Raw genomic sequence first — 23,879 nt, forward strand, 5'->3', positions numbered from 1 at the left:
ATGTCAAGGGCACAATAGGCTAGAGTTTAGGGTTTCAGAATGTCAAGGTCACAATAGGCTAGAGTTTAGGGTTTCAGAATGTCAAGGTCACAATAGGCTAGAGTTTAGGGTTTCAGAATGTCAAGGTCACAATAGGCTAGAGTTTAGGGTTTCAGAATGTAAGGTCACAATAGGCTAGAGTTTAGGGTTTCAGAATGCCAAGGTCACAATAGGCTAGAGTTTAGGGTTTCAGAATGTAAGGTCACAATAGGCTAGAGGTTGGGGTTTCAGAATGTCAAGGTCACAATAGGCTAGAGTTTAGGGTTTCAGAATGTCAAGGTCAAAGTAGGCTAGAGTTTAGGGTTTCAGAATGTAAGGTCACAATAGGCTAGAGTTTAGGGTTTCAGAATGTCAAGGTCACAATAGGCTAGAGTTTAGGGTTTCAGAATGTCATGGTCACAATAGGCTAGAGTTTAGGGTTTCAGAATGTCAAGGTCACAATAGGCTAGAGTTTAGGGTTTCAGAATGTCAAGGGCACAATAAGCTAGAGTTTAGGGTTTCAGAATGTCAAGGTCACAAAGGGCTAGATTTAACCGTTTTATATTGTCACTGTAAAAAGATTTTATCGTTTGAGAATGCCAGTGTCACAATAGGCTAGAGTTGACGGTTTGAAAATGTCAAGGTCAAACCACGATAGGTCACGCCTGGTCGGGGTGATGTCTAAACTGACAGACTGCAGGTCGTGATGACCGGAGAGTAGAAACGGGGGGGGGGGGGTGGGGGGGGAGGGAAAGTAGGGGTATTATATCCCCCCTACCTCTCCACCTCTACAACCATCTTGTCTCTTATTTTGTATGACCGCACCAAAATAGACACAAAGTACCAAAAAATCTCATTGTTTTATTTGTACAAACACCCCACCCTCCCCCACTGGAAGAATTAACGCACCAACGTATTACAAGCAACGAATTAAAATTTTACGTCGTTGTTTCGATGACTCATGCGCTTGTTATTTTTGTTATATTGTGGTGGTGACCACATGACCACTGCCAACCAATGGGAAATTGTTTATCTCTTCAACAAAATTTCTCAATGAGAGTAATGCGGCTAGTCGCAGACTTAAGCTGTCTACAACTGAACAAGTTAGTAGCAGACTTAAACTGTCTACAACTGAACAAGTTAGTCGCAGACTTAAGCCTAACATAGTCTCAAAAGTTAGTTTCAGACTTTAAGCTAAGCTATCCACGTTAGGGCTAGTCACAGACGTTGCCCAAAAAATATTTAGAAAAAAATATTTTTATAGAATGTTAAGTGTGGGAGTTTGGATTATCGAACAAGATTATCTTCCTATACTGATGTTTACCACAGTTAACGTAGGAGAGGATTTCTTAACAATTTTTAAAATAACAATAATTAGTGTTATCATTTCTAGCCCATTTCTGACACATCGTAAAACAAGAACATCGTCAAAGAAATATTTTGATTGATAGGTATCGATTAGCTTATCCGAATCGGGAAAATCGAGAAAGTAATGTTTATTTTTAGATTTTATTCAACCAAAACGTAGACTAGGAAGTTTAGACTACTAAACGATCGAATGAAACAGAGGATCGTTGGGCAACTTCACCATTGAGGGGCTAGGCTCTATAGGTTTAGCTTGGTAGATCTATAGTAAAGATTAGCTTAAGCTCTTTCTCTCTTACACTATAGGGGCCTATATCCGTAATTATCAGAGTAGCCGTAATCTTAATCTTAATCCAAAGCTTAATCACGAGTTCTTGTATTTCTACGCCAGCTTTGTTTATACATTTTTGTATCTTATATAAGCACTTACAATACTAGCATTTGGATCGTTGTCAAAAAGATACACACAACTTATCCGTTGAATAATCCACACAACTTATCCGTTTGTAAAATCCACACAACTTATCCGTTTGTATAATCCACACAACGTATCCGTTTGTATAATCCACACAGCTTATCGGTTTGTATAAACCACACATAATTTACTCATCGATTAACACAGTTAACCACACATAAATGTGATGTAAACTCCAGCAGTAGAAAAAACAAACACCAAGCTACACAGAAACAGGTGGTCGGCTGGCAACAATAACTCCAGCACAACTACACATGTGTTGTGTGCCGACACAGACCGACATACTACCTGCGGATAATATTACAGGTTTATAATTGTGACCCTGCTACTCATTATCTAGTCTTCCGGGCAGTGGTTCTCAAAATATCATAAAAATGGAATTTTAATTTTTAGAAAATTCTGGTCAAGATGTAATGAGTTTTAAAAAAAGGTTTGTTTTTTTCATGCATCAATGGTTTCGCTGTTAATACCTGAAAAGGATTGTGTTTACAACTTTATGTGAATAGTGGAAGGGGTCGAGCGAGTAAAAGAATGTGAGAAGCACTGATCCACGGTCTACACGCTAGGTACCACGGTATAATCACTTATGTTTAGATTAAAAGGAAACGATTATCTTAATGCGTCTTTCACAGCCGTCCAAAAATAGTGGGGAGGGTGTGAGGGGAGGGAAGATATTCCAGTGGGGGAGGGGGATAAGGAATGTAGGAGGGGCTGGGTAGATTTATTTCTTTCATAACGGTATCATCCTCGGCCCGCATTCCAGATCTATGTGTGTGTGTGTGTATGTATGTGTGTGTGTGTATGTATGTGTGTGTGTGTGTGTGGCAGGGAAGTATGTCTTCTAGGACATGGTAATAGCACACCGTGTAATAACGACACACTGTGTAATGACGACACACCGTGTAATAACGACACACCGTGTAATGACGACACACTGTAATAACGACACACCGTGTAATGACGACACAGCGTATAATGGCGACACACCGTGAAATGGCGACACACCGTGTAATGACGAAACACGTGTATAACACAGCACATGGTGACAACACCGTGTAAAACAAGCGTAAAAATAACGGCACACCATATAATGTTGACACACCCTGTAATAACTGTTAAATAACACATTGTATTGAGACAGCACACGGTGTACCAGCACACAGAGTCTGTCTTACAAAACGTTAATTAATTAATGCTCTAAGCTCTCAGGCAGTCGTTTAATTAATGATGTAAGGCTGCAGAACGTGGACCATGGTGTGACCTTTCAACTCTTAGAGGAAATTTGGGACGTGTAGCCTCGCATGATTTCATCAGTGTGGCATAGAGTGCGCCCCATGGAAGGCGCCCCATTGAATGCGCCCTATAGAAAGTACCCCATAGAGTACACCCCTAGAGTGAACCCCATATAATGCACTCTATAAAGTGCACCCCACAGAGGGTACCTCATAATTGCACCCTATAGAAAGCACCCCGTATAGTACACCCATAGAAAGCTCCCATATAGAGCATCTAAATGGAGTTGCCTCAGTAAAAAGCACCCTCAAAAACAATCCAACAAAATCTTACACAATCAATTCAATAAAACTACACAGAAACTACCCTAGTAAATAAATCTAGGAAACAAAACTTACAGAACACACACGATTGATACCAACTAATACGTCTGGAAGAACTGCAGATTGCAGCAAAAAACTAATCCCTTGACCCCCCCCCCCCCCCAATCTAAAAGTGTCTAGAACTGATTGCAGGCCCAGGGCATAATTTAACGTCTGCTGTCTAGGAATAGCCCTGCTCATGCTGTGTGCAGTAGCTGGGTACTGATAAAGCCCTGAGCCTTTCATCAAAGCTCAGTATGACGCTACAGGAGATAGACGGGTCTGGATCTATGACGTCACAGGTTTTTTTCTTCTGGAGGGACTTCTAGGGAGTGAATTGGGGTGGGTGGGGGGGGGGGAGACGACAGGTAGGTGAAGAAATCGTATAAAAGGTGGGATTTATTTTTACATTTACTCAGGTGGGTATGGAATATGCTGGGTGGTATTTGTGTAAACTTCTGGTGGGTAATGGATTCATATACAGGAGAGTTTTGAAAAAAGTGGTTAATGGATTAATATAGGCCCACTAGAGAGTTGAAAATGGTTTATGGAACTACTATGGGGTTGATTAACATTTGGGTGGGTAATGGTAACATACATTTTATAGAAATGATGGGTATGACACCTTAGATATGTGATGATGGTATGACACCTTAAGTAAATGATGGTATTACATTAATTCAGACTTTATATCGACGTTCACTTATTTAGTGGGATGACCTTTTGGGTGGTATTCTCATGACCTTTGGGTTTACCACCAAATGCTGGACACAGCATACACCACATAGAAAATTCGGTTAAAACAACTCCACCAAACCAGACGTCACATTTATATTTCACGTTGATAGCGCTATAAAAAAACTCGTGCAACTTTTTATTTATTTGGCAACCTGAACGATTGCCAGAAAAGTTTCCAGTTAACGAAGCAAAAGCTGATATAATATTATTGCCACATAAAATTTAAAGTCATGAAAATATGCACTCGATATTTGTTCATTTAAAACATGTTCTAATTAGGTTAGTTAAAATTAAGAATCAGAAATTTTACCAAAGAGAGACTTAAAGACACATGGGGCAAAAACGGCAAATACAAGCCAAAAACTAACCCTAACCTTACATAACTAATCAATGTCATTAAGATGTTGCTTTACATCGTTTGAATGTAAAGTTTTAGGGCCTAAAATCATGCTTGTGCTAGCGGCTTGACGTCACGCGTGCAAGCTGATCACGTGTTAGCTAAAGTATGCGCCTGTCGTCACATCCGGTCTGTTATTTCTTGCCAGGTAAATTAGACAAGTGATGTATAAACACGTTTCAACAAATTATTTTTTTTTACCCGCGCGAGGCGACTATGGCTGACATCGGGGAGGGAGTGGGGTGGAGGGCGCGGGGTCAAAGTTCAGATTTAAGAACAAGGTTTTTATTTTAACGTCTAAACCAAACAAGGAAGGTACGTCTTGACATGGAACAACAATTCTCAGAAACGTCTCTCCCTCCTCCTATACGTTACTCCCTCCTCCCACACATTACTCCCTCCTCCCATACATTACTCCCTCCTCCCATACATTACTCCCTCCCCCACACATTACTCCCTCCTCCCATACATTACTCCCTCCTCCCATACATTACTCCCTCCCCCACACATTACTCCCTCCTCCCACACATTACTCCCTCCTCCCATACGTTACTCCCTCCTCCCATACGTTACTCCCTCCTCCCACACATTACTCCCTCCTCCCACACATTACTCCCTAGTCCCACACATTACTCCCTCCTCCCACACATTACTCCCTCCTCCTATACATTACTCCCTCCTCCCATACATTACTCCCTCCCCCACACATTACTCCCTCCCCCACACATTACTCCCTCCTCCCATACTTTCTCCTTTACTCACAATGCCACACCTTCCTCCCATAAAGTCCCTCCCTCCTCCCAAAAGACCACTCCCTCCCCTCCCATAACCACACCCCTCCTCACAAATTCCTCGCATATCGTCGCTTCACTTTCCTGGAACCTACCATTTCCCACTCCCACCGCCACTCCCCCCTGTCCTATATCAAGCCTCAAACAACTAAAACTGCTTGTAATGCGTATTAAAAGTTATCAGATTAGCGAGGATTGAAATACAATACATTAGTGTAAATACAAAAAAGTTTGTTCGAATGCCTTTATCTGTAAAGCTCTGGGAAAACTTCCGGTACAAAGTCGTGTTTAAATACATAGGTTATAGGTTACTGCCTTGTTTTGATGTCGGCTATATATGTTATTCCATTTTTATACTATTCCTGTCGCTATTAGTCGCCTATAGTTTGTATACCATTTTTATACTGTTTCTGTTCTGCTAGAAGCTGTAATGACAGCAGAGGCGTAGCGATGGGGGGGCAGGGGGGGACATATGTCCCCGGGCGCCGACCTCAGGGGGCGCCAAAATGGGTTGTAAAAACAAATTAAAATGTCAATTTAGCTGCATTTTTGCAGTTTGAGGGGGGTGCAAATCGAAAAGTTGAGGGGGGGGGATGCAAATCGAAAATTTGCTCCCGGGGGGGGGGGGCAAATTGAAAGTTTTTCCCCGGGCGCCGGGAAGGGTCGCTACAGAGATAGCCCTGAAAGTTTTCCGACGTTCGGATAACGATCTTGGCTGATTAGTTTTATAAAATATGTATAAAATATATTTCTTCAAAATAAAAGTCAACCCCGCAATTGAAACAGCTCAATTTAAATAAATTAAAAACTGGTTAATTATCTAGTCAAACGTTTAACAGCAACCTTTTTGAAATTCTTAAATAATTTCTCGAGTGCGACTACAACATAATCACCTAAGTAAAAAATACATACAGTGAAATTGTTGAACACGAATAGAGAAAAACGATAACACACACAGTAGTCCATGCAACACAATTTGAGAATCACTCTCTATTTTATGATGAACTCCTTCCGATTTCTGTTTCAGAAATCTTTTTAAGAAATCCTTTTTAACTCCTGATCATTCAAGTTAGATAACTCGAACGCAAGATGCAACAACTGAGGTGGCCATAATACAATCGCTTTACCGCCTCCAATTTTAAGGTCAGAGCGACAAATGACAGTGATAGTTTCACACAAGTTGTCGGACCTAACCGACAAATGACGGTGATAATTTCACAGATGACGGTAAAAATTGAACATGGAGGTCCCGCACACGAAAAAAAAAAATAGACGCGAAACACATGCGTTTAAACACAAGCACCCAGGGCACAAAGAAACACCTGACTCACACGGGGCAGCAGATGAGGAAACAAAGGGACAGAACCTCCATTGACATCACCCCCCCCCCCCCCCCCCCCAGTTACACCCCCATCACAACATTAATTGGTAATTTAGAAAAAAAACCTATACGAATTTAAACAGATTTTAGTGGATTTTAGATTATGATTGTGTGTGGGTAATACAGTGACGTCATTCGATGAATGGAATCTTCATTTAAAAATAAACACGTGTTTTATTCGACTGGTGTGAATAGGCCTAATGTTTAGTCTTAGCTGAACTACATACCAAACATCACAGATAGCATTCACCTAAAGAGATATAAATAGCTCAATGACTCGGTAACCGGAGCAAGGCGGATGTTAATTTATATACCTGCTATTTTTATTTGTGTCTACGTTAAGGAAAAAGATAGAACGTATACATTATATATCATTTGGTTTGTACATCAGAAATATAGGTGTGGTACTTGTGGGTTAGCCGTACCTACATAAACATTTCTAAAATCGCAACGAAACGGTTTTGATTTTTGTACGATCTATGTGACTTTATTTGGCCCATATTATTTAAGGCATATTTGACCATAAGAATAAGACGGCCCATAATTCACTAGTAAGCTTGCTTATATATTCACATTTTCAAAGCATATCAATAAATATGCGTCTCTTTTTTTTTCTAACTTATGTTTTAATTAATCAGCCAGGATTTAATTACAGGTGTTGTTTTCTTTTAATGTAACAAATCATGTACCGACTTAAGCACGACTGTACTGCCCTTTTGCCCAGTGTTATTTTAAAAACAAAGCGCAGTGAACTATTACTGAAAGACTCTAAACGTGCTACAGCGGCAGGTCAAACTGAACTTTGAAAACAAACTCCTCTGTTGACGCGGTGAATTGAGAGTGATCTCCCCCTGCCATTTGTTTGCTTCTGGTGGCGTGTGTAATCACCGGCCACCGTCAATGAAGTTGTTAAACACATTTTCATTGGCTGACACCCAGAGGTAACCAATGTCTTTAATCCTTTGTACTTTACTGGGCCCAAGTCTTTTGCTATAAATAGCATTTTTTTTTTTTAAAATAAAGACCATTCATTGAGGCGGAGTTTAGCTTATGTCCGTACCTGTTATAATTGAATTGTGTACACCATATAAATTAGGACATTCTCCATTAATTTAGCCTACTTTTAATGCGTGCCACAAAGATAACGTCGCCTACTTTTAATGCGTGCTACAAAAATAACGTCGCCTACTTTTAATGCGTACTATAAAAATAACGTCGCCTACTTTTAATGCGTACTATAAAAATAACGTCGCTATTTTTATAAAAACGCAGGTAGGACAACTACTAGATCTATAGACCGATTGAATTAACCTTTTGTTGATGTCGCTGTTAAAATTAGGGTCAGGGCCCAGGGCTAGTGTTAGGGCCAAAGTATGTAGCGATAATAGCAAAATAAAATGCAAATTTATGCATCACTTCAACATATTGCTAATATTGACATCTCATGGTTAGGTTTAAGACGGGATGATTTGTCTACGTGCCATAACCAACATTTGTACCCTAATGTGTTTTTAAGGGAACCATAAAAGAAAGATAATAATCAAGAAAATCTGAGGTATGTTAATCAGTGGCGTAGCGAGGTCGGGTGTCACCCGGTGTGGCACTTAATGGTGTCACCCCCCCAGAGGCATAGACCCTTCCCAGGGACAAACTTTCAAATTTTCGATTTGCACCCCCCCCCTCAAACTTTCGATTTGCACCCCCCCTCAAGTTTTCGATTTGCACCCCCCCCCCCCCCTCAAACTTTCGATCTGCCCCCCCCCCCCCTCGAGTTTTTCTCTATATATTTTGCTATTTTTTGCCTTGGTGTCACCCCCCCCCCCCTAAATGGTGTCACCCGGTGCGGTCCGCACCCCCCGCCCCCCCCTCGCTACGCCCCTGATGTTAATGATTAGCACTGCCCCCTCCCCCCACCCCACCACATGACACTAAAAACGTGATGAAAGTTCATGTTATCATGTCAACCACGTGATGTCATAACAAACGGCAATGGGCTGATATTAGGTCGGGTGTGTAGGCCAACTAATTGCCAGATGGGGTGTCAAACTTCTTGGATGCTCAACTTCTGTGTTTGTATATCATGATTTTTGTATGGTCACAAGGTGTTTATGTATCTTGATCTTTGAATGATCTCTCAAGGTGTGTTTAACTAAACAACATGATCTTTGAATGGTCACAAGGTGTCTATACACCATGATCTTTGAATGACCACAAGGTATTTATACACCATGATCTTTGAATGGTCACAATGTGTTTATACACCATGATCTTTGAATGGTCACAAGGTGTTTATACACCATGATCTTTGAATGATCTCAAGGTGTGTTTAACTAAACACCATGATCTTTGAATGGTCACAAGTCACAAGGTGTTTATACACCATGATATTTGAATGATCTCAATGTGTGTTTAATTTATTGTAATTATTAATTAATTGTAATTATTGTATTTAAAATATTTATAAACATGTTTTTTTTAAAAATAGACATTTTAAAATTGTTGTGTGTTTATGTCTCTGATTACACTAATGTACGTGTGATTTATTACGTGAAAGTGTGTATAAGTGTGTAAAATATTCTGATATTGTGTGTGAGAGAGAGAGAGTTAATGTATGTGTGTGTGTGTGAGTTAAATATATGTGTGTGAGAGAGTTAATGTATATGTGTGTGAGAGAGTTAACGTATGTGTGTGTTAAAGAAACATCCTAGAAATAAATTCTTACTATTTGTGTATGTGTGTGTGTGTGTGAGTGTGCATGAGGGTGTGTGTGAGTGTGCATTAGGGTGTGTGTGTGTGAGTGAGTGATTGTGTGTGTGAGTGTGATTGTGTGTGTGAGTGTGATTGTGTGTGTGAGTGTGATTGTGTGTGTGAGTGTGAGTGTGAATGTAATGTGTGTAACCCCCAGAATTAGTACTGACGTCATGTTTCATACACTGCACGTGTTGTCGTGAGTACTAGCCCCCACCTTTAGAGCCCAGATGAGTACACATAGCTCACCTTGGTAGCGTGTGAGAGTACAAATATAATGGTAGCAGAGAAATGTCACAATCAAGAAACAAAAATCACTATGATAATATTAAACGTGTTTCCAGAGTGGCCAATACACATGTCACCAAAATTAGTAACACATGTGTCACCTTGTTAATACATACGTCACCAAAATGTGTAATACATGTGTCACCACAATACATGCCACTAATATATATCCCCACCGTGTTTATAGCAAGTGTCACCTCTATACGTAACTTTCGTATCACCAATGTATTTAACTAATGCCTATATCACCACTATTGATAATACGTGTTTTATCACTTCCATAAAAATGTCTTAATAATAATACCAACTAGATTCTATTACCTACATAGGGGCCTACATATAATTTATGATATATTCTAATGGCCTGTAGATTGCCCATACCACTATCGTAGTTAGTATCATGGTGAAAATATTAAGCTCGTATAAATGTAAATTGTAAATAACAGTTGCAAAAGGAATCTAGATCTAGAATCTAGATTTCTTACTATAGTAAAAAAATTCAACTTAGAAAATGTTCTTCTTACCTCCTGATCTATACGCCGAAACAGCTCAGCCAAGTGACTCAAGGATTTAGTATCCATATGATTAATCCATCACTATAATCCATGAATTCACTACCGTATGCCCTGTAATGTGTGTGTTTGATTGTGTTATCCACATAAGCCGATACCACCCCGACACACTGGAGACATTCATCAAATAACGATAACTCTATTCACTTAGCAGGCGACTTGCGAACGATGTGTCAAAAACTGGATCAAGGGTAGACAACCGATACACACTATTCACCATATTGTAAACAACAGATCGCTGACAGTGGTTGTCCCCCTTAATTTAATTCAACACAGGAACGCGTTCAACATTCCGTGCCATCACATTTCCAAACTCTCAAATGCAAAATGTTTTATAATCACATGACAAAGATAACCAATAAAAACATCGCAGTGTCGACATAAGAATAACACACTGGGATAGTTCACTGGTAAATCCTTGGGTATGGTGGGGAGGGGGGAAGGGTCACCTCTGTGACCCGTGTCACTACCCGTTGGGTTGGAGAGTCAGGTAAGATGTGTGTACTATGGTACAGGTAAAGTTACCGTCTGGTGTCGTGACCTAGACAGGTAGCTATCTATGTCAGTTCTAAGTGTGGCGAAAGTTGAAGTTTGATTCAGCAGGATTGGGTGTTTTGTTGTACAGGTAGTCAAGCTTTGGTAGACAGTCAAGTTTTGCTACAGTTAAGTTTTGGTACAGTCAAGTTTTGACAAACATTCAGGTTTTGGTACATGGTCAAGTTTTAGTGCAGTCAAGTTTTGGTATACAGTCAAGTTTTGGTACAGTCAAGTTTTGGTATACAGTCAAGTTTTGGTACAGTCAAGTTTTGGTACAGTCAAGTTTTGGTACAGTCAAGTTTTGGTACAGTCACTTTTTGGTACAGTCAAGTTTTGGTACAGTCACGTTTTGATAGATCAAGTTTTGGTACACGGTCAAGTCGAGGTTGGGTACAACACACTAATATGTGTATATACACACACAAACACACACACGCACGCACAAACACGCACACACATGCACACGCGCGCGCGCACACACACACACACACACATATATAGAGAGAAAACGCTTTTTCAAAACTCAATTTTTGTAGCTTCTAATGTTACAACAAGCGCTCATTCATATTAACCGGACACGATTCACCTAATTAACCCTACAACATCCACCTGATTAACCCTATCAGGTCCACCTAGATATAAATCTAAATATTTCTCCACATCCGTCGTGAGTTCAGTCCAAGTGCTCACCTGGCCCTTCACGTGCACGAGTGTATTAGTCTAGAACCGCTCACCCTCTGTGATGATTGTTATCTCATGTTTCACAACACCTGGTGACCATGGACCAACTTCGGTTCATGCGAGTTTTACAGTAATTTACGTCTAGTTATGTGCATTGATATTTAGTCCCTTGATTACAAGCTTTTATAGTTAACAACGTCTGCTTGTGGCAATCTAGTAACTCTTTTTGACCCACTTTTAATACAGCGATTTCTTTTCAACTATCGACGACAACGCAAGGATATATATATATATATATATATATATATATATATATATATATATATATATATATATATATATATATATATTAAAAAATAAATATATAGATGTTAAATGTGTCATAAAAAATTAATTAAATGATTTCGAAACGAAGGGAGATAACAAGATTAATTACTAGCGATGCAGAGGCGTAGCAAGGGGGGGGGGGGTTACACATGTCCTCGGGCGCCGACCTTAGGGGGCGTCCTCGGACGGTTGCTTTCACGCCAAAAAAACGGCCACGGATGTTGATGAAATATGTTTAGTCTTAGCCGACGTCATTTAGAAAGGAGGCCTACCAAGTGGGGAAAAAACATAAAAACGTTTATGGTAACAAGGATTTAAATTAAATGCACTGAAAATAAAACTAATTTGCTCTCTTTAATATGTAAGAGAATTTTTCAGCGGCCAAAGCTCTGGATTAATGGTATCTCAATTAATTTCAAAGAGGAAAGTTATTAGAATTGCGTTCAATTTGACATACGAGCAAGGTTACTGAATTAAAGTCGTACCTCGAGGTAAAGAAAAACATTGCGTCCACCTCTTTAAGCACACTGTGTACATGGATAAAACAGTCATTGAAACAGTATGAATGTAAATGGTAATACGCTATACTATAGGCAATATTATTACCTCCCATATATTAAATAAAATAAAAGTAAGGGAAAAAACTTTCAACTTACTTTTATTTTTAAACTTACAAACAAAATTAAAGCCTGTAAAATAAAATATGAACTTTTGATTCTCATCGTGCTACTGTAATTGTTATATTCATGTACTGTAATTAAAAATTATAAGTCTTTTAAACTTTTGTTTTGATACTTTACTTATATATAATTCTGAACACGACAGCTAATTTATTTTAATATATTATTATATAGAAGAACTAATCTAAACAATTAATAAACATTGCAAGGTGTCTGGTACTATATAAAATAAACCACTCTTTTACAACACTAAAAAAAGGATAAACAACTCGAAATATATTGTAATATAATTGTTTTTATTAGATATGTGATACACTTTGGTTCAAGATTCAACATTGAATTAATATGCATGTGAACATTCACATTTAGAAAATCAAAGCGGAGCGTAGTAGAAAGAAGAAAGGTTTGTTCACATCATTTGTGTATGCCAAGGGACACAACTACACCTTTAACACTGCAGTGCGCAGTCATTGCTTCCCTTGCAAAATGGAGTCAGAGATAATGTGTAAAACAGAGCAAACATATTAGTGATATCACCACAGCAGCAGAATTGAAACATGAGTAAAATCAAACAAGCCGCTAAAAACTTGCTGCAAATTGAAATTATTACATTATTGCATTTGAATATTAATCTCATTGTAACAGATCAACTGCTAAACACACTTTTCATTAAAAAAAATGAAACAGATCTTTCATGCAAACTCTCAAAGAATTGAACTAAAGGACATTTAAAAAAAAAATGATAATGAGATTCTAAAATTAGTAATTTAGTAACTGAAGTATTAAAAATCTTTTGATTCACTGATCTACAACAATTTCAAAAATTATTAGAGAGTACTTAAATGGAATGGCAAACTAAAACATACATAAATTCTATTTAGAAATTTTTAATATGCATCCTGGATAAATTATTTTAATATACAGATCAAGAGTTATTGTTCCTGCTTATTTGTTGTTTGTCAATACTGACCTTTTTTTTTATACTCAAAACAAAACAACAAATCAGTAGAGGTACTATAAGATAACATTTAAAAATAGAACAAAGAACAGTAGCTATGTAGGCATGACATTGTTATTAAGAAATTTATTTTAAAATGAAAAAACCTATTGAAAAAGTAAAAAAAAGTGTCATAACCTTTGTATATTAAATTAATTTTTTAAAGACCATAAAATCTTTTTTTTTTAAATAAGGACTTGAGAAACTGTCCATAGCAAAGAGAGTTAAAGCAAAACTTTTTGTTTTATAAATCTAAAAAAAAATCATATTTGAAAATGTTTGCATTTTGTATATTATGGTTTAATAAATTCCTAAACAGAATATACACCAGGTTAAAATTTAAAAAATAGCTTCTTTGGTCCGTGTCAATCACTAGTTGTAAACAACAAACATTTACAGATGGACTAATACAAAGAAGACACTAAAATCTCATTCTGGATATTTGGAAAACTTGAAATAATAATAAAATACTCCACCTAAAGTGTATAAAACAAAATTTTGAGACAAGAATATTTGTCTCAACAGTAAAAATTTTTTTCTCATTATGAGTTATACATCTGTTCAGAATATTTGTCACAACTGTAACAAAAATTTTCTCATTATGAGTTATACATCTGTTCAAAAAAAAAATTAGTATGGAGGGAATTTAAAAATAAGGTTTATGATAAGACTTTAATAAAGAGGATTACAAACAAAAAATAGATTAAAAAAAGATGTCACTAATACTTCGTATTGGCAAGAGAATGGTAAAACTTCATAAAATCATGTCATAAAAATCTGCATAGTTATATGTAGGTTATGTGGCACCTTAACATCAGCCAAGCACGAGCAAATTAAACAGGCATAAACATTCATGTCTTCTTAAGTCAGCTTAAAAAAACACATAGCTTACAACTGTTATTATAAAACAATTATAATCAGAAATAATTTTTATGGACTGGATTAAAAATACAATTGTTTTCTAGTATGAAAATTATTAAAAAAAAAAACAAAACTGTAAGGCTCATTATCCATGGCCATTTGAGCTCTGTAATAATGGTCTAAAAATCTTTAACAAATACTTCTAAAACATGTTAACATGTCTACCATCAACCATTGTGAAATGAAACAGCCATTTTGGAAGGGTGTAATGTTAAAAACCATCATGTTCTTATCACACTGACTGAAGATAATGTTTAAGGGCCTTTTAGTTAGCAATGAAATGTATGGGTAAACATTATTCTTTATTGAAATCTGTAGGTAAACATTATTCTGTATTGAATTGTGTGGGTAATGTTATTCTGTATCATGGCCATGAGCATAAAACATGAGAAAATCTGAAATTTTATTTTAGCCTACTTCATTTCTAACTACAAAAGAAATAAGGATATTCTGATATTTATTCCATTTATTTTGGTTAAAAAAATTAAATTCACTTCGGTGATTGTGATATGACTGAGGCAAAAGGTTTAAAAAATAATTGCGTAATAAAACATATACATGTTCCCACACCCAACCTTGGTGCAATAGTACACTGTGTCACTTTAAAAAGTTGAATTAAAGAAATCTCTTTCAACCCTGGGGAATGAATGCTTCAGAGTCCTTGAAACCCTGGAGCTAAATCTTGATCATTTCAAGTAAGTTTGTTCCACAAGCTACCCTTTAGTACACAACTAAACAGGGCATGAGTTAAAAATCTTTATATTATAATGCGTTTTAAATTTACTGTTATTATGATTGTTTAATACCATTGCTTATCAACAAAGTAAAATAAAGTTATTTTTATAAATTCTAACAGCTGGGAACCTTCTGGTACATTGCACTCACTGTGCAGCCTGCTGTTTTATCTAGGACAAGGAAAAAATATAATTAAAAAATTTTTTTTTATCATAATAGGAATAATATTCTGTAGTCACTATATTAGTAATATATTAAAGTAACAAAAAAAATGAAATGTATAAAACTTCTTCTTCTTCTTCGTTCTTAATTTTTTAGAGTTGGAGGGGATTGAGCCTTATCTGCCAGAGGGTTTGAACTCGAGACTTTTTCAAATTTAACAACCATGAGCTTTTTGCTGACTCGACCATGCTCAAATTTAACAACCATGAGCTTTTTGCTGACTCGACCATGCCTCAAACACAAGTATACATGTCAACTGGTTTATGCGCCATTGAGGCCATTGACTCCAATATTTCAGCCTGCTTTTCTTTTTGGATTTGCTTTGATAGCCTTTGTCCAACCAAGAACAAACTACAAGGCAGCAGTTGTTTGATTTTGGTGTTGTCTCTCCTAGAAGAGTGGCTGTCCCCAGCTAAAGAGTCTCATCTGCACAAGGGTTTGAACTCAAGACTTTTCGGTTTAGCAGCCATGAGCTTTACCGACCATGCTGACTCCTTATAAACCTAACAAAACTTAATTTACCAGAGGCGTAGCAATGGGGGGGGGGGGGGGGCAGGGGGGACATATGTCCCCGGGCGCCGTCCTTAGGGGGGGTGCCAAAATGGGTTTGAAATGGTAATCAAAAATTTGAGGGGGGGGGGGGGCTGCAAATCAAAAGTTTGAGGGGGGGGGTGCAAATTGAAAGTTTGAGGGGGGGGGGGGGGGGGTGTGAAAATCAAAAGTTTGTCCCTGGGCGCTATGCCTCTGTAATTTACTTTTCCATGATGTTTCTTTCAAGTCATTAATTTACCTTTTACATGTTTCTTTCAACTCATTAATTTACCTTTTCCATGATGTTTCTTTCAACTCATTAATTTACCTTTTCCATGATGTTTCTTTCAACTCATTAATTTACCTTTTCCATGATGATTCTTTCAACTCATTAATTTACCTTTTCCATGATGTTTCTTTCAACTCATTAATTTACCTCTTCCATGATGTTTCTTTCAACTCATTAATTTACCTTTTCCATGATGTTTCTTTCAACTCATTAATTTACCTTTTCTATGATGTTTCTTTCAACTCATTAATTTACCTTTTCCATGATGTTTCTTTCAACTCATTAATTTACCTCTTCCATGATGTTTCTTTCAACTCATTAATTTACCTTTTCCATGATGTTTCTTTCAACTCATTAATTAACCTCTTCCATGATGTTTCTTTCAACTCATCAATTTACCTTTTCCATGATGTTTCTTTCAACTCATCAATTTACCTTTTCCATGATGTTTCTTTCAACTCATTAATTTACCTTTTCCATGATGTTTCTTTCAACTCATTAATTTACCTTTTCCATGATGTTTCTTTCATTAATTTACCTTTTCCATGATGTTTCTCTCATTAATTTACCTTTTCCATGATGTTTCTTTCATTAATTTACCTTTTCCATGATGTTTCTTTCAACTCATTAATTTACCTTTTCCATGATGTTTCTTTCAACTCATTAATTTACCTTTTCCATGATGTTTCTTTCATTAATTTACCTTTTCCATGATGTTTCTTTCATTAATTTACCTTTTCCATGATGTTTCTTTCATTAATTTACCTTTTCCGTGATGTTTCTTTCAACTCATTAATTTACCTTTTCCATGATGTTTCTTTCAACTCATTAATTTACCTTTTCCATGATGTTTCTGTCAACTCATTAATTTACCTTTTCCATGATGTTTCTTTCAACTCATTAATTTACCTTTTTTATGATGTTTCTTTCAACTCATTAATTTACCTTTTCCATGATGTTTCTTTCAACTCATTAATTTACCTTTTCCATGATGTTTCTTTCAACTCATTAATTTACCTTTTCCATGATGTTTCTTTCAACTCATTAATTTACCTTTTCCATGATGTTTCTTTCAACTCCTTAATTTACCTTTTCCATGATGTTTCTTTCAACTCATTAATTTACCTTTTCCATGATGTTTTTTTCATTAATTTACCTTTTCCATGATGTTTCTTTCAACTCATTAATTTACCTTTTCCATGATGTTTCTTTCAACTCATTAATTTACCTTTTCCATGATGTTTTTTTCATTAATTTACCTTTTCCATGATGTTTCTTTCAACTCATTAATTTACCTTTTCCATGATGTTTCTTTCAACAATGTCTGAAAGCTCTGATGCGTACACAGTGACATGAGCGGGGCAGAAAATCTCCTCGGCTGTGCCTTTATGGGTGGAGATTTTGGCTTTGGCCATTGGCTTGACCTTGGTTCCTACCCTGTGGCCATTGAGTAAACAAACATTTAAATAACAGCACACACACTTCTCTATAGATCTTTTACCTTCAGTTCATTAAAGGTACATGGTGTTAGTACAAGAGGTCACTCAGCCCTGATGGGTACCTGGCATTAATTGGAGGAAAGCAAGATAGTTTTTGTCTTGTGCTCTCTTGGTTCATAGAATAGATAAGCTCTACTTCATTTACTCTAAAAGACCCCATCACCCTATACACACAAATAAATTTGATAGTTGCTTCTAAGAGTTGCTCGTTACATGTGAATAAGTAAAATGGTGAGGGAGGTAAGTTCTTAAAATCTCAAACAGGCTGAATCACACTTGTGTGCTGATGAAGATCTTGGCTCAGGTCTAAAGAATTTATAATGGTAGACGTCCTTAATGTGAGGCTACAAACACTATTTACATCTGTAAACAATGATATGTTTTGGTACTTGGACTTACCAGATGATGTAAACAAACTTGACAGTTGTGATGTCATCAGCATCAGTGTGTGTGACTCTATACAAGCCATACATGGGAAGAGAATCATCTAAACAGCCTTTCAGCTCATCCAGGCCGCCCTCGCCACATCCCATACACTGCACGGGACCTGCCATGTTAACATTTTTTAACATTTTGTAACGATGTGAATTTGGTGGATATTATACTGAGGGAAATAGTCAACACTGCTGCCCCAGCTCTATCACAGATTAGTGGTGTAGGGTTGGTATGGTCCTGTGATATTCTACTAACCTTAAAGTCTCTCTGGCATAAGTCTAGTATCTCCCCCCCTCAACCCAGCTCTAATGAGAAACTAACATAAATCAGGTAAACACCACAACATTCCTTCATGTCAATATTGCAGAAACAATTAACTCTATTTGCCCTTTAGCCCTTTATTTGCCCTATAGTCTTGTAGAGTTCTTTACTTTTTAATAAAAATTTAGGATTTGTTTAAGGTGGGATTAGAATTTGTTTAGCAAGACTATTTTTAGTCCTACAGCTACAATGATTAAAGTAGTGGTATAGTTAATCTGGCAGAATCAAATACACACTCATTAGAATTACAAAAAATTATTAGGATTGTATGAAATGAAGGACAACCTAATAATATCTGGACCAAAAAATAATAAAATGAACACACTTTATAAATGGAATCAATAGTATAGATTTACAAAGATAGCTGTGACATAAATTTTAAATCTAGCAGTTTTTTCATGATAACCATAACAAATTGTGACCTTGCATGTTATCATCACAAGCTAATAGATAATTGATAAATGCTAATACTTGATATCAGTTGTTTACAAGAGAAATTTAGTTAGAAAAACAAGTTTACCAACATACTATTTGCCTTTTTAATTTTTTATAAAAAAAGAGTGGAATGATAATATTGGGATCATATCTGACTTAAAAGCTAAAACATAGTCACCTCTTGGATTAGCATCCTTGTATCCAGCAACCATCCACGTGGCTGGGTCACCGTCCAGTCTAACCCTGGCCACAGCTTCGGCCACGTCTGCTAGAATCTCCACCTCAGCGCCTTTAGCAGACACGGCAGAGACGCCAAAGTTGGCCTTCCTGTCTCGCTGGGGAACCTGGGTCTGGGTGAAGCCTCGCATCTGTCTCTGGGGCAGCTGACCATCGTCCAGAACTTTGGACTTGGTGCCAGCTGTCTCCATCAGCTGATCCAGTACAAAACATAAACCATGTTCTCACAGTATATAAAAAGTATAATAAAGAAGACCAAAAAAATAATCAGAAAAACAAGAACTTACAGTATGTAAAATTTTTTCACTATTCAATTCCTCAGCTGTGCTTGCTTCAACGAGCAGATGGTACGGAGAGAACTTTGACTCAATGCTGCCATGCACAACTCCATACCTTCCCTTCTTAGCTACAGGCAGGCTATCTCCAATCCTGGGGAAAAAAATTTGAAATGTAGTGGTAATGCACTGTTAGGCTGATAAAAACAAAATGTAAAAAAAAAGTTAGTAAAAAGAAGTTTAAAAATAATAACAACATATAAAACTGACACAAAGTTGCCCACTGAATGTTATTAAAAAATGATTCATAACCTACACCTCTTATTTTCCCTAAATTATTTATTTTTTTACTCATAAAAATAAAAATAAGATCACATCTAGATAAGTAACTAGCCTGAAAAGAAAGTTTCAGCATACTTGTGAAAAATAAAATATTAATAAAAAATAAAGCTAAATTAAAGTATGATGTCTTACCAGTGAATGTAGACAAATTTAACAGTTGTGGACAAATCAAATTTTGTTTCGTATCTTGCTAAGCCATACATGGCCTCGGAAGAATCCATTTTTGAACCTATTTCATTGACATCTGTGCCGACATACAGAACTCCAATTTTGTTAGGGTTCCCTTCAATATGACCACAGATGACATAATTTGTGTCATTACTGTCATTTCTGACATCCAGGATGGCTGCAGTGAATGCTGATTCATCTTCAAAGCCTACGTCAGTGCTCATCTGAATAAAAACAGGTGTCAAATTAAACATGGGTGAAGAGTTATAATGAGCATAATCATCTATATATATAATTCTCTTTTGGGAGCCGTTAGAAAACAAGCTGCAAGCGCCTCCTTGCAGTCCCCTCTCATTCTCTCTATCACTATCACTACCACCCCCACCCCACCCCCACATTGTCTGGTGAGCTGTGGTCACGCTGTTTACATTTTACAATCATAGAGACGGGTTTGGTGACGGCTATTAGGGGCAGATAATTTAGTTTGAAACGATTTTAAACTTAGAGGAGGTAACTAAGAGGAGGCTGCTTTTACATGGGGGGGGGGGGGGGGAAGGGGGGTTTAGTGTTTTTAAGCAAATATTTTCAGTGGCAGCATTGGTACTGTCGAATTCACAAATTATAAATTACTGAAAAGTAGGAAAAAAAAAACAACTAAATAGCGGCGTATGATACGCAGCGGGTCGGCTCGTTAAAATAATTTAATATACAAATTACTTTTACAATGGGTAGAAAAAGAATGAATAAACTTTAGAAAATAAACAGTATTTTCTTAGCTTGGTGGATATAATAAAAACAATGACACACTTCTCAGAAAACAAATTTGTGTATAGCACGAATAATACTTGAATAGGAAATCATACAGTAAAGAATAATATGGATTGAAAAAATACAGGTGGTAATTAAATAGTTATATTTAAAAAGTGGCCTGTGAACAATGATGTCACTCATATTAACATTACAACATTTTATTCACAGCAAAAAGGTGCAAGCTGATGTGTTTTATCACACTTAAGTGTTAATTGGGTAAAAAGTGCATTACAATAAATTAACAATTTGCATAAACTTAATTTTGAGTAGCTTAAGTATCTAGATTTAAAATAATATTATTAGGCTAGTTATTCAAATAATTGTTTTAATTGTCAAAACAGGGAGGGAAGTGATGTGGCGACTATAAAAAGAGTTTTGCAGTTAAACATTATATGTGCAGCGTTAGACCCTGTATCTACTTTGTAAACATCACATGTCTATACTCATCTAGTCATCTATTATCTATGTTGAATCTATTTCCATGTCTGATGCTAACAGATGAATGGTAAACACAACATTTTATCTACAGCTAAAGCAAGAGAAATCCAAGCATGGTTTGACTGGATGCTGACTCAAAGCACACACAATAGTCAAGCAGTCCTACCTGAGATTTTTGTGAATTATTATTTTCTTTTGACATCTACATCATCATGGAAATTAAAAAAAAAAAACAAAAAAAAACCAAATCAATGAAATCATATTTTCTAAAAATCACTTAACAAAGCTTGGATTTTATAAACTATTTTCTTAGCGTTCGAAAATGTTTGCAGCCAAGTCTTAAACAATTAAACACATCACAGACTGATTTTGATTTACTGAACTGATAACTATGCTAACAGGTGTCAAAGTAAATAAAACTTTATTTTTTTGTACAGAACTTACACTTACAAGATACTAAAATAACTAAAATAGCTTTATAAATTAAATTTTGACACAGTTGTATATAACTATTTACATTAGCAGGTACTTTTATGTATGTAAAACAATAATTGTTTAACCTTTTTTGAATTCAAAATCAATTACTTTAAAATAATATAAAATAGGCCTATTTTATGGTAAATACGATTTTCAAACTAGCATCTCTTTAAGCTAATGCAAAAACAACTTATTTTATACTGCTTGAGCTTTCCTTTTCAGGCTGCTTTCATGGATAAAAATAAAGTGATTACTATAATCTATTATTAGAAGGCATCAACAAAAATAGGCCTATAACATACTACTGATTATAATTTATGATCAACTGATGATAAAGATGAATAGCAGACTATAGTTTTGTCCTCATCTCTGTATTAGTAAACTAATTTTTATCATCATAACAAATAACTATCATTACTAAGTAGACCCTATTTCTTACTTTTTTTAAATAATGAGATGTACAATAAATTACATCATACACATGAGGGAGGGTTGGGAGTTTGCTCTAATTCAGAGGTCTCCAAACTTTTCAGCCCGAGTGCCGCATTAACTATCAAATTTCAGTTCGGGGGCCAGTTTCTTCCAGGCATGTCTTTGATTTTTCTGGGCAAAGTTCCTCAGCCATCACCAACAAACGATTTTTCCTTGGACAAAAAGATCTCAGCGGGCCAGATGAGAGGACTTCGCGGGCCGGGTGCGGCCCGCGGGCCGTAGTTTGGAGACCCCTGCTCTAATTAATATTCCATATGATGAGCTTGATCTATGATTTGACATCCCTAACTAAACATATTTCTAGATCTACTTGACTAGGTAAAATAAATAAAATCTGCAATTGTAAGTTTTTAAGAAAACAAGCTATTTTTGTGGATTGCAATAAAGAAGGTTAGGACTGGTTCTGTCGAGAGTTAAGAAATAATTTTAAAATTTAGGAAGCCTAGCTAAACAATTTTGTTAATTTTTATTTTAGAGGGTCTACTATTAGCGAATTAGGCCAAAGTAAAAATCATGAAAATTAGGGCCTACTTAACAATTCAATAAACTTGACAAAATTCCAGGTGGTTGTTCTAAACTCAGTGGTAGATCTAGAATCTAATTTAGTTCTAGTCTTGTACTACTAGATTCTCTAGTTAGATCTATAATCTACCCAAGTACTGAGTAGTATCAGATAACCAGGTTCATTTTGGGTATTTGTGAATTTCAATTCCAGTTGTTATAAGTTATAATTTCTGTCTGTAAGACTACACTCAATCAACAAGTGTAGAATCTCCCCCCAAAAAGAAGCCTGGAAGAAACTCTGTATGTCAGTGTGAGATATTTAGAGTAGTATTTAAGACTTGAGTTAAACTCAGTGAGTAAGTGTAGGTTATTTAGGCCTATAATTTATTTATTAAGTCTGTAGTAGTACTCAGTGTAGTCATGAGACGTAAGTAATAAAGTATAGATTAGTTAGGGCCTACTAGTAGTATTATTAACTAAGTTTAAAAGAGGAAAGTAACAGACATCATCGTGAGTAAGTACAAGTGCTAAGTAGTCAAGTAGAGTTTAATCTGAATGAAGTATTAATTACTATAATTAGTAGCCTAATGCTAATCTGCTAATATTAATAATTTAATAAATATTAATATTATTAGGAATATTAGGCCCTAACTAAATAAATAAATTTGAAGAGCCAGTTTCTCAGTTTGTTTTGTTTTAAAATTAACTTATTAAATAAAATGAAACTTGTAATGTTGAGCAAAATTCTAAACATTCACCTTTTAAAACACAACAGGATTTAACGCGATTAAATAGTTAAGAAACTAATCTATCAGGTAAACAAATCGATGAAATTAGGGCCCTAATCAGACCGGCTTTTTGTTGTTGACTGGACTACTAAGATAGATGATTTATATCTCTAATCGCTTCCTGAAAAAGGGGAAGTGCCACGCCTATGTTTAAATTTTCCTGTTTACTTGAGTGTCCTCCCTTAAATAAATTGAAAAGAAAGAAAGTACCGCTTAGCCTAAACGTTCTTTGCAAAAGTAATGTCTAGATTGTAAACTCCAGTAAATTATATTTTGATCATAAAAACATCATGAGAAAATAATGAATTTAGACCTAGATTTCCTAAATAGGCTTAACTTTACAATGTTGAATTTTTTTTTACAGTTGATG

The 23,879-nt window shown here is 36.2% G+C and overlaps 2 protein-coding genes across 8 annotated transcripts in view; both read right to left on the reverse strand.

Annotated features, from left to right (window-relative positions):
* Positions 1–10,613, reverse strand: part of LOC131936060 (breast cancer anti-estrogen resistance protein 3 homolog) — a 54,467-nt gene extending 43,854 nt beyond the window's left edge. The window contains exon 1 of the mRNA XM_059292926.1: positions 10,321–10,613. The gene's annotated coding sequence lies outside the window, so the exon portion shown is untranslated. The remainder of the gene's footprint in view (positions 1–10,320) is intronic.
* A 2,261-nt stretch (positions 10,614–12,874) lies between these two features.
* Positions 12,875–23,646, reverse strand: LOC131936091 (uncharacterized). 7 transcript variants are annotated; one of them, XM_059292978.1, is made up of 8 exons: positions 23,480–23,646; positions 21,415–21,450; positions 19,965–20,224; positions 19,503–19,644; positions 19,157–19,409; positions 18,187–18,334; positions 17,584–17,725; positions 12,875–15,416 (listed from the first exon to the last, which is right to left on the reverse strand). In XM_059292978.1, exons 2-8 carry the CDS (start codon positions 21,448–21,450, stop codon positions 15,393–15,395), a joined length of 1,005 nt encoding a protein of 334 aa, XP_059148961.1. In that variant the 5' UTR covers positions 23,480–23,646; the 3' UTR covers positions 12,875–15,392. The 7 variants fall into 7 exon arrangements, with proteins under 7 accessions (XP_059148961.1, XP_059148933.1, XP_059148969.1 ...); XM_059292950.1 differs by lacking the exon at positions 23,480–23,646 and adding an exon at positions 21,812–21,912 and having other exon boundaries at positions 21,415–21,451; XM_059292986.1 differs by lacking the exon at positions 23,480–23,646 and adding an exon at positions 21,874–21,891.
* Positions 23,647–23,879: the final 233 nt, after the last annotated feature.

This window comes from Physella acuta, unplaced genomic scaffold, assembly GCF_028476545.2.
Source record: "Physella acuta isolate Inbredline_101_S28 unplaced genomic scaffold, ASM2847654v3 ptg000013l, whole genome shotgun sequence".
Lineage (NCBI taxonomy): Eukaryota > Metazoa > Mollusca > Gastropoda > Physidae > Physella > Physella acuta.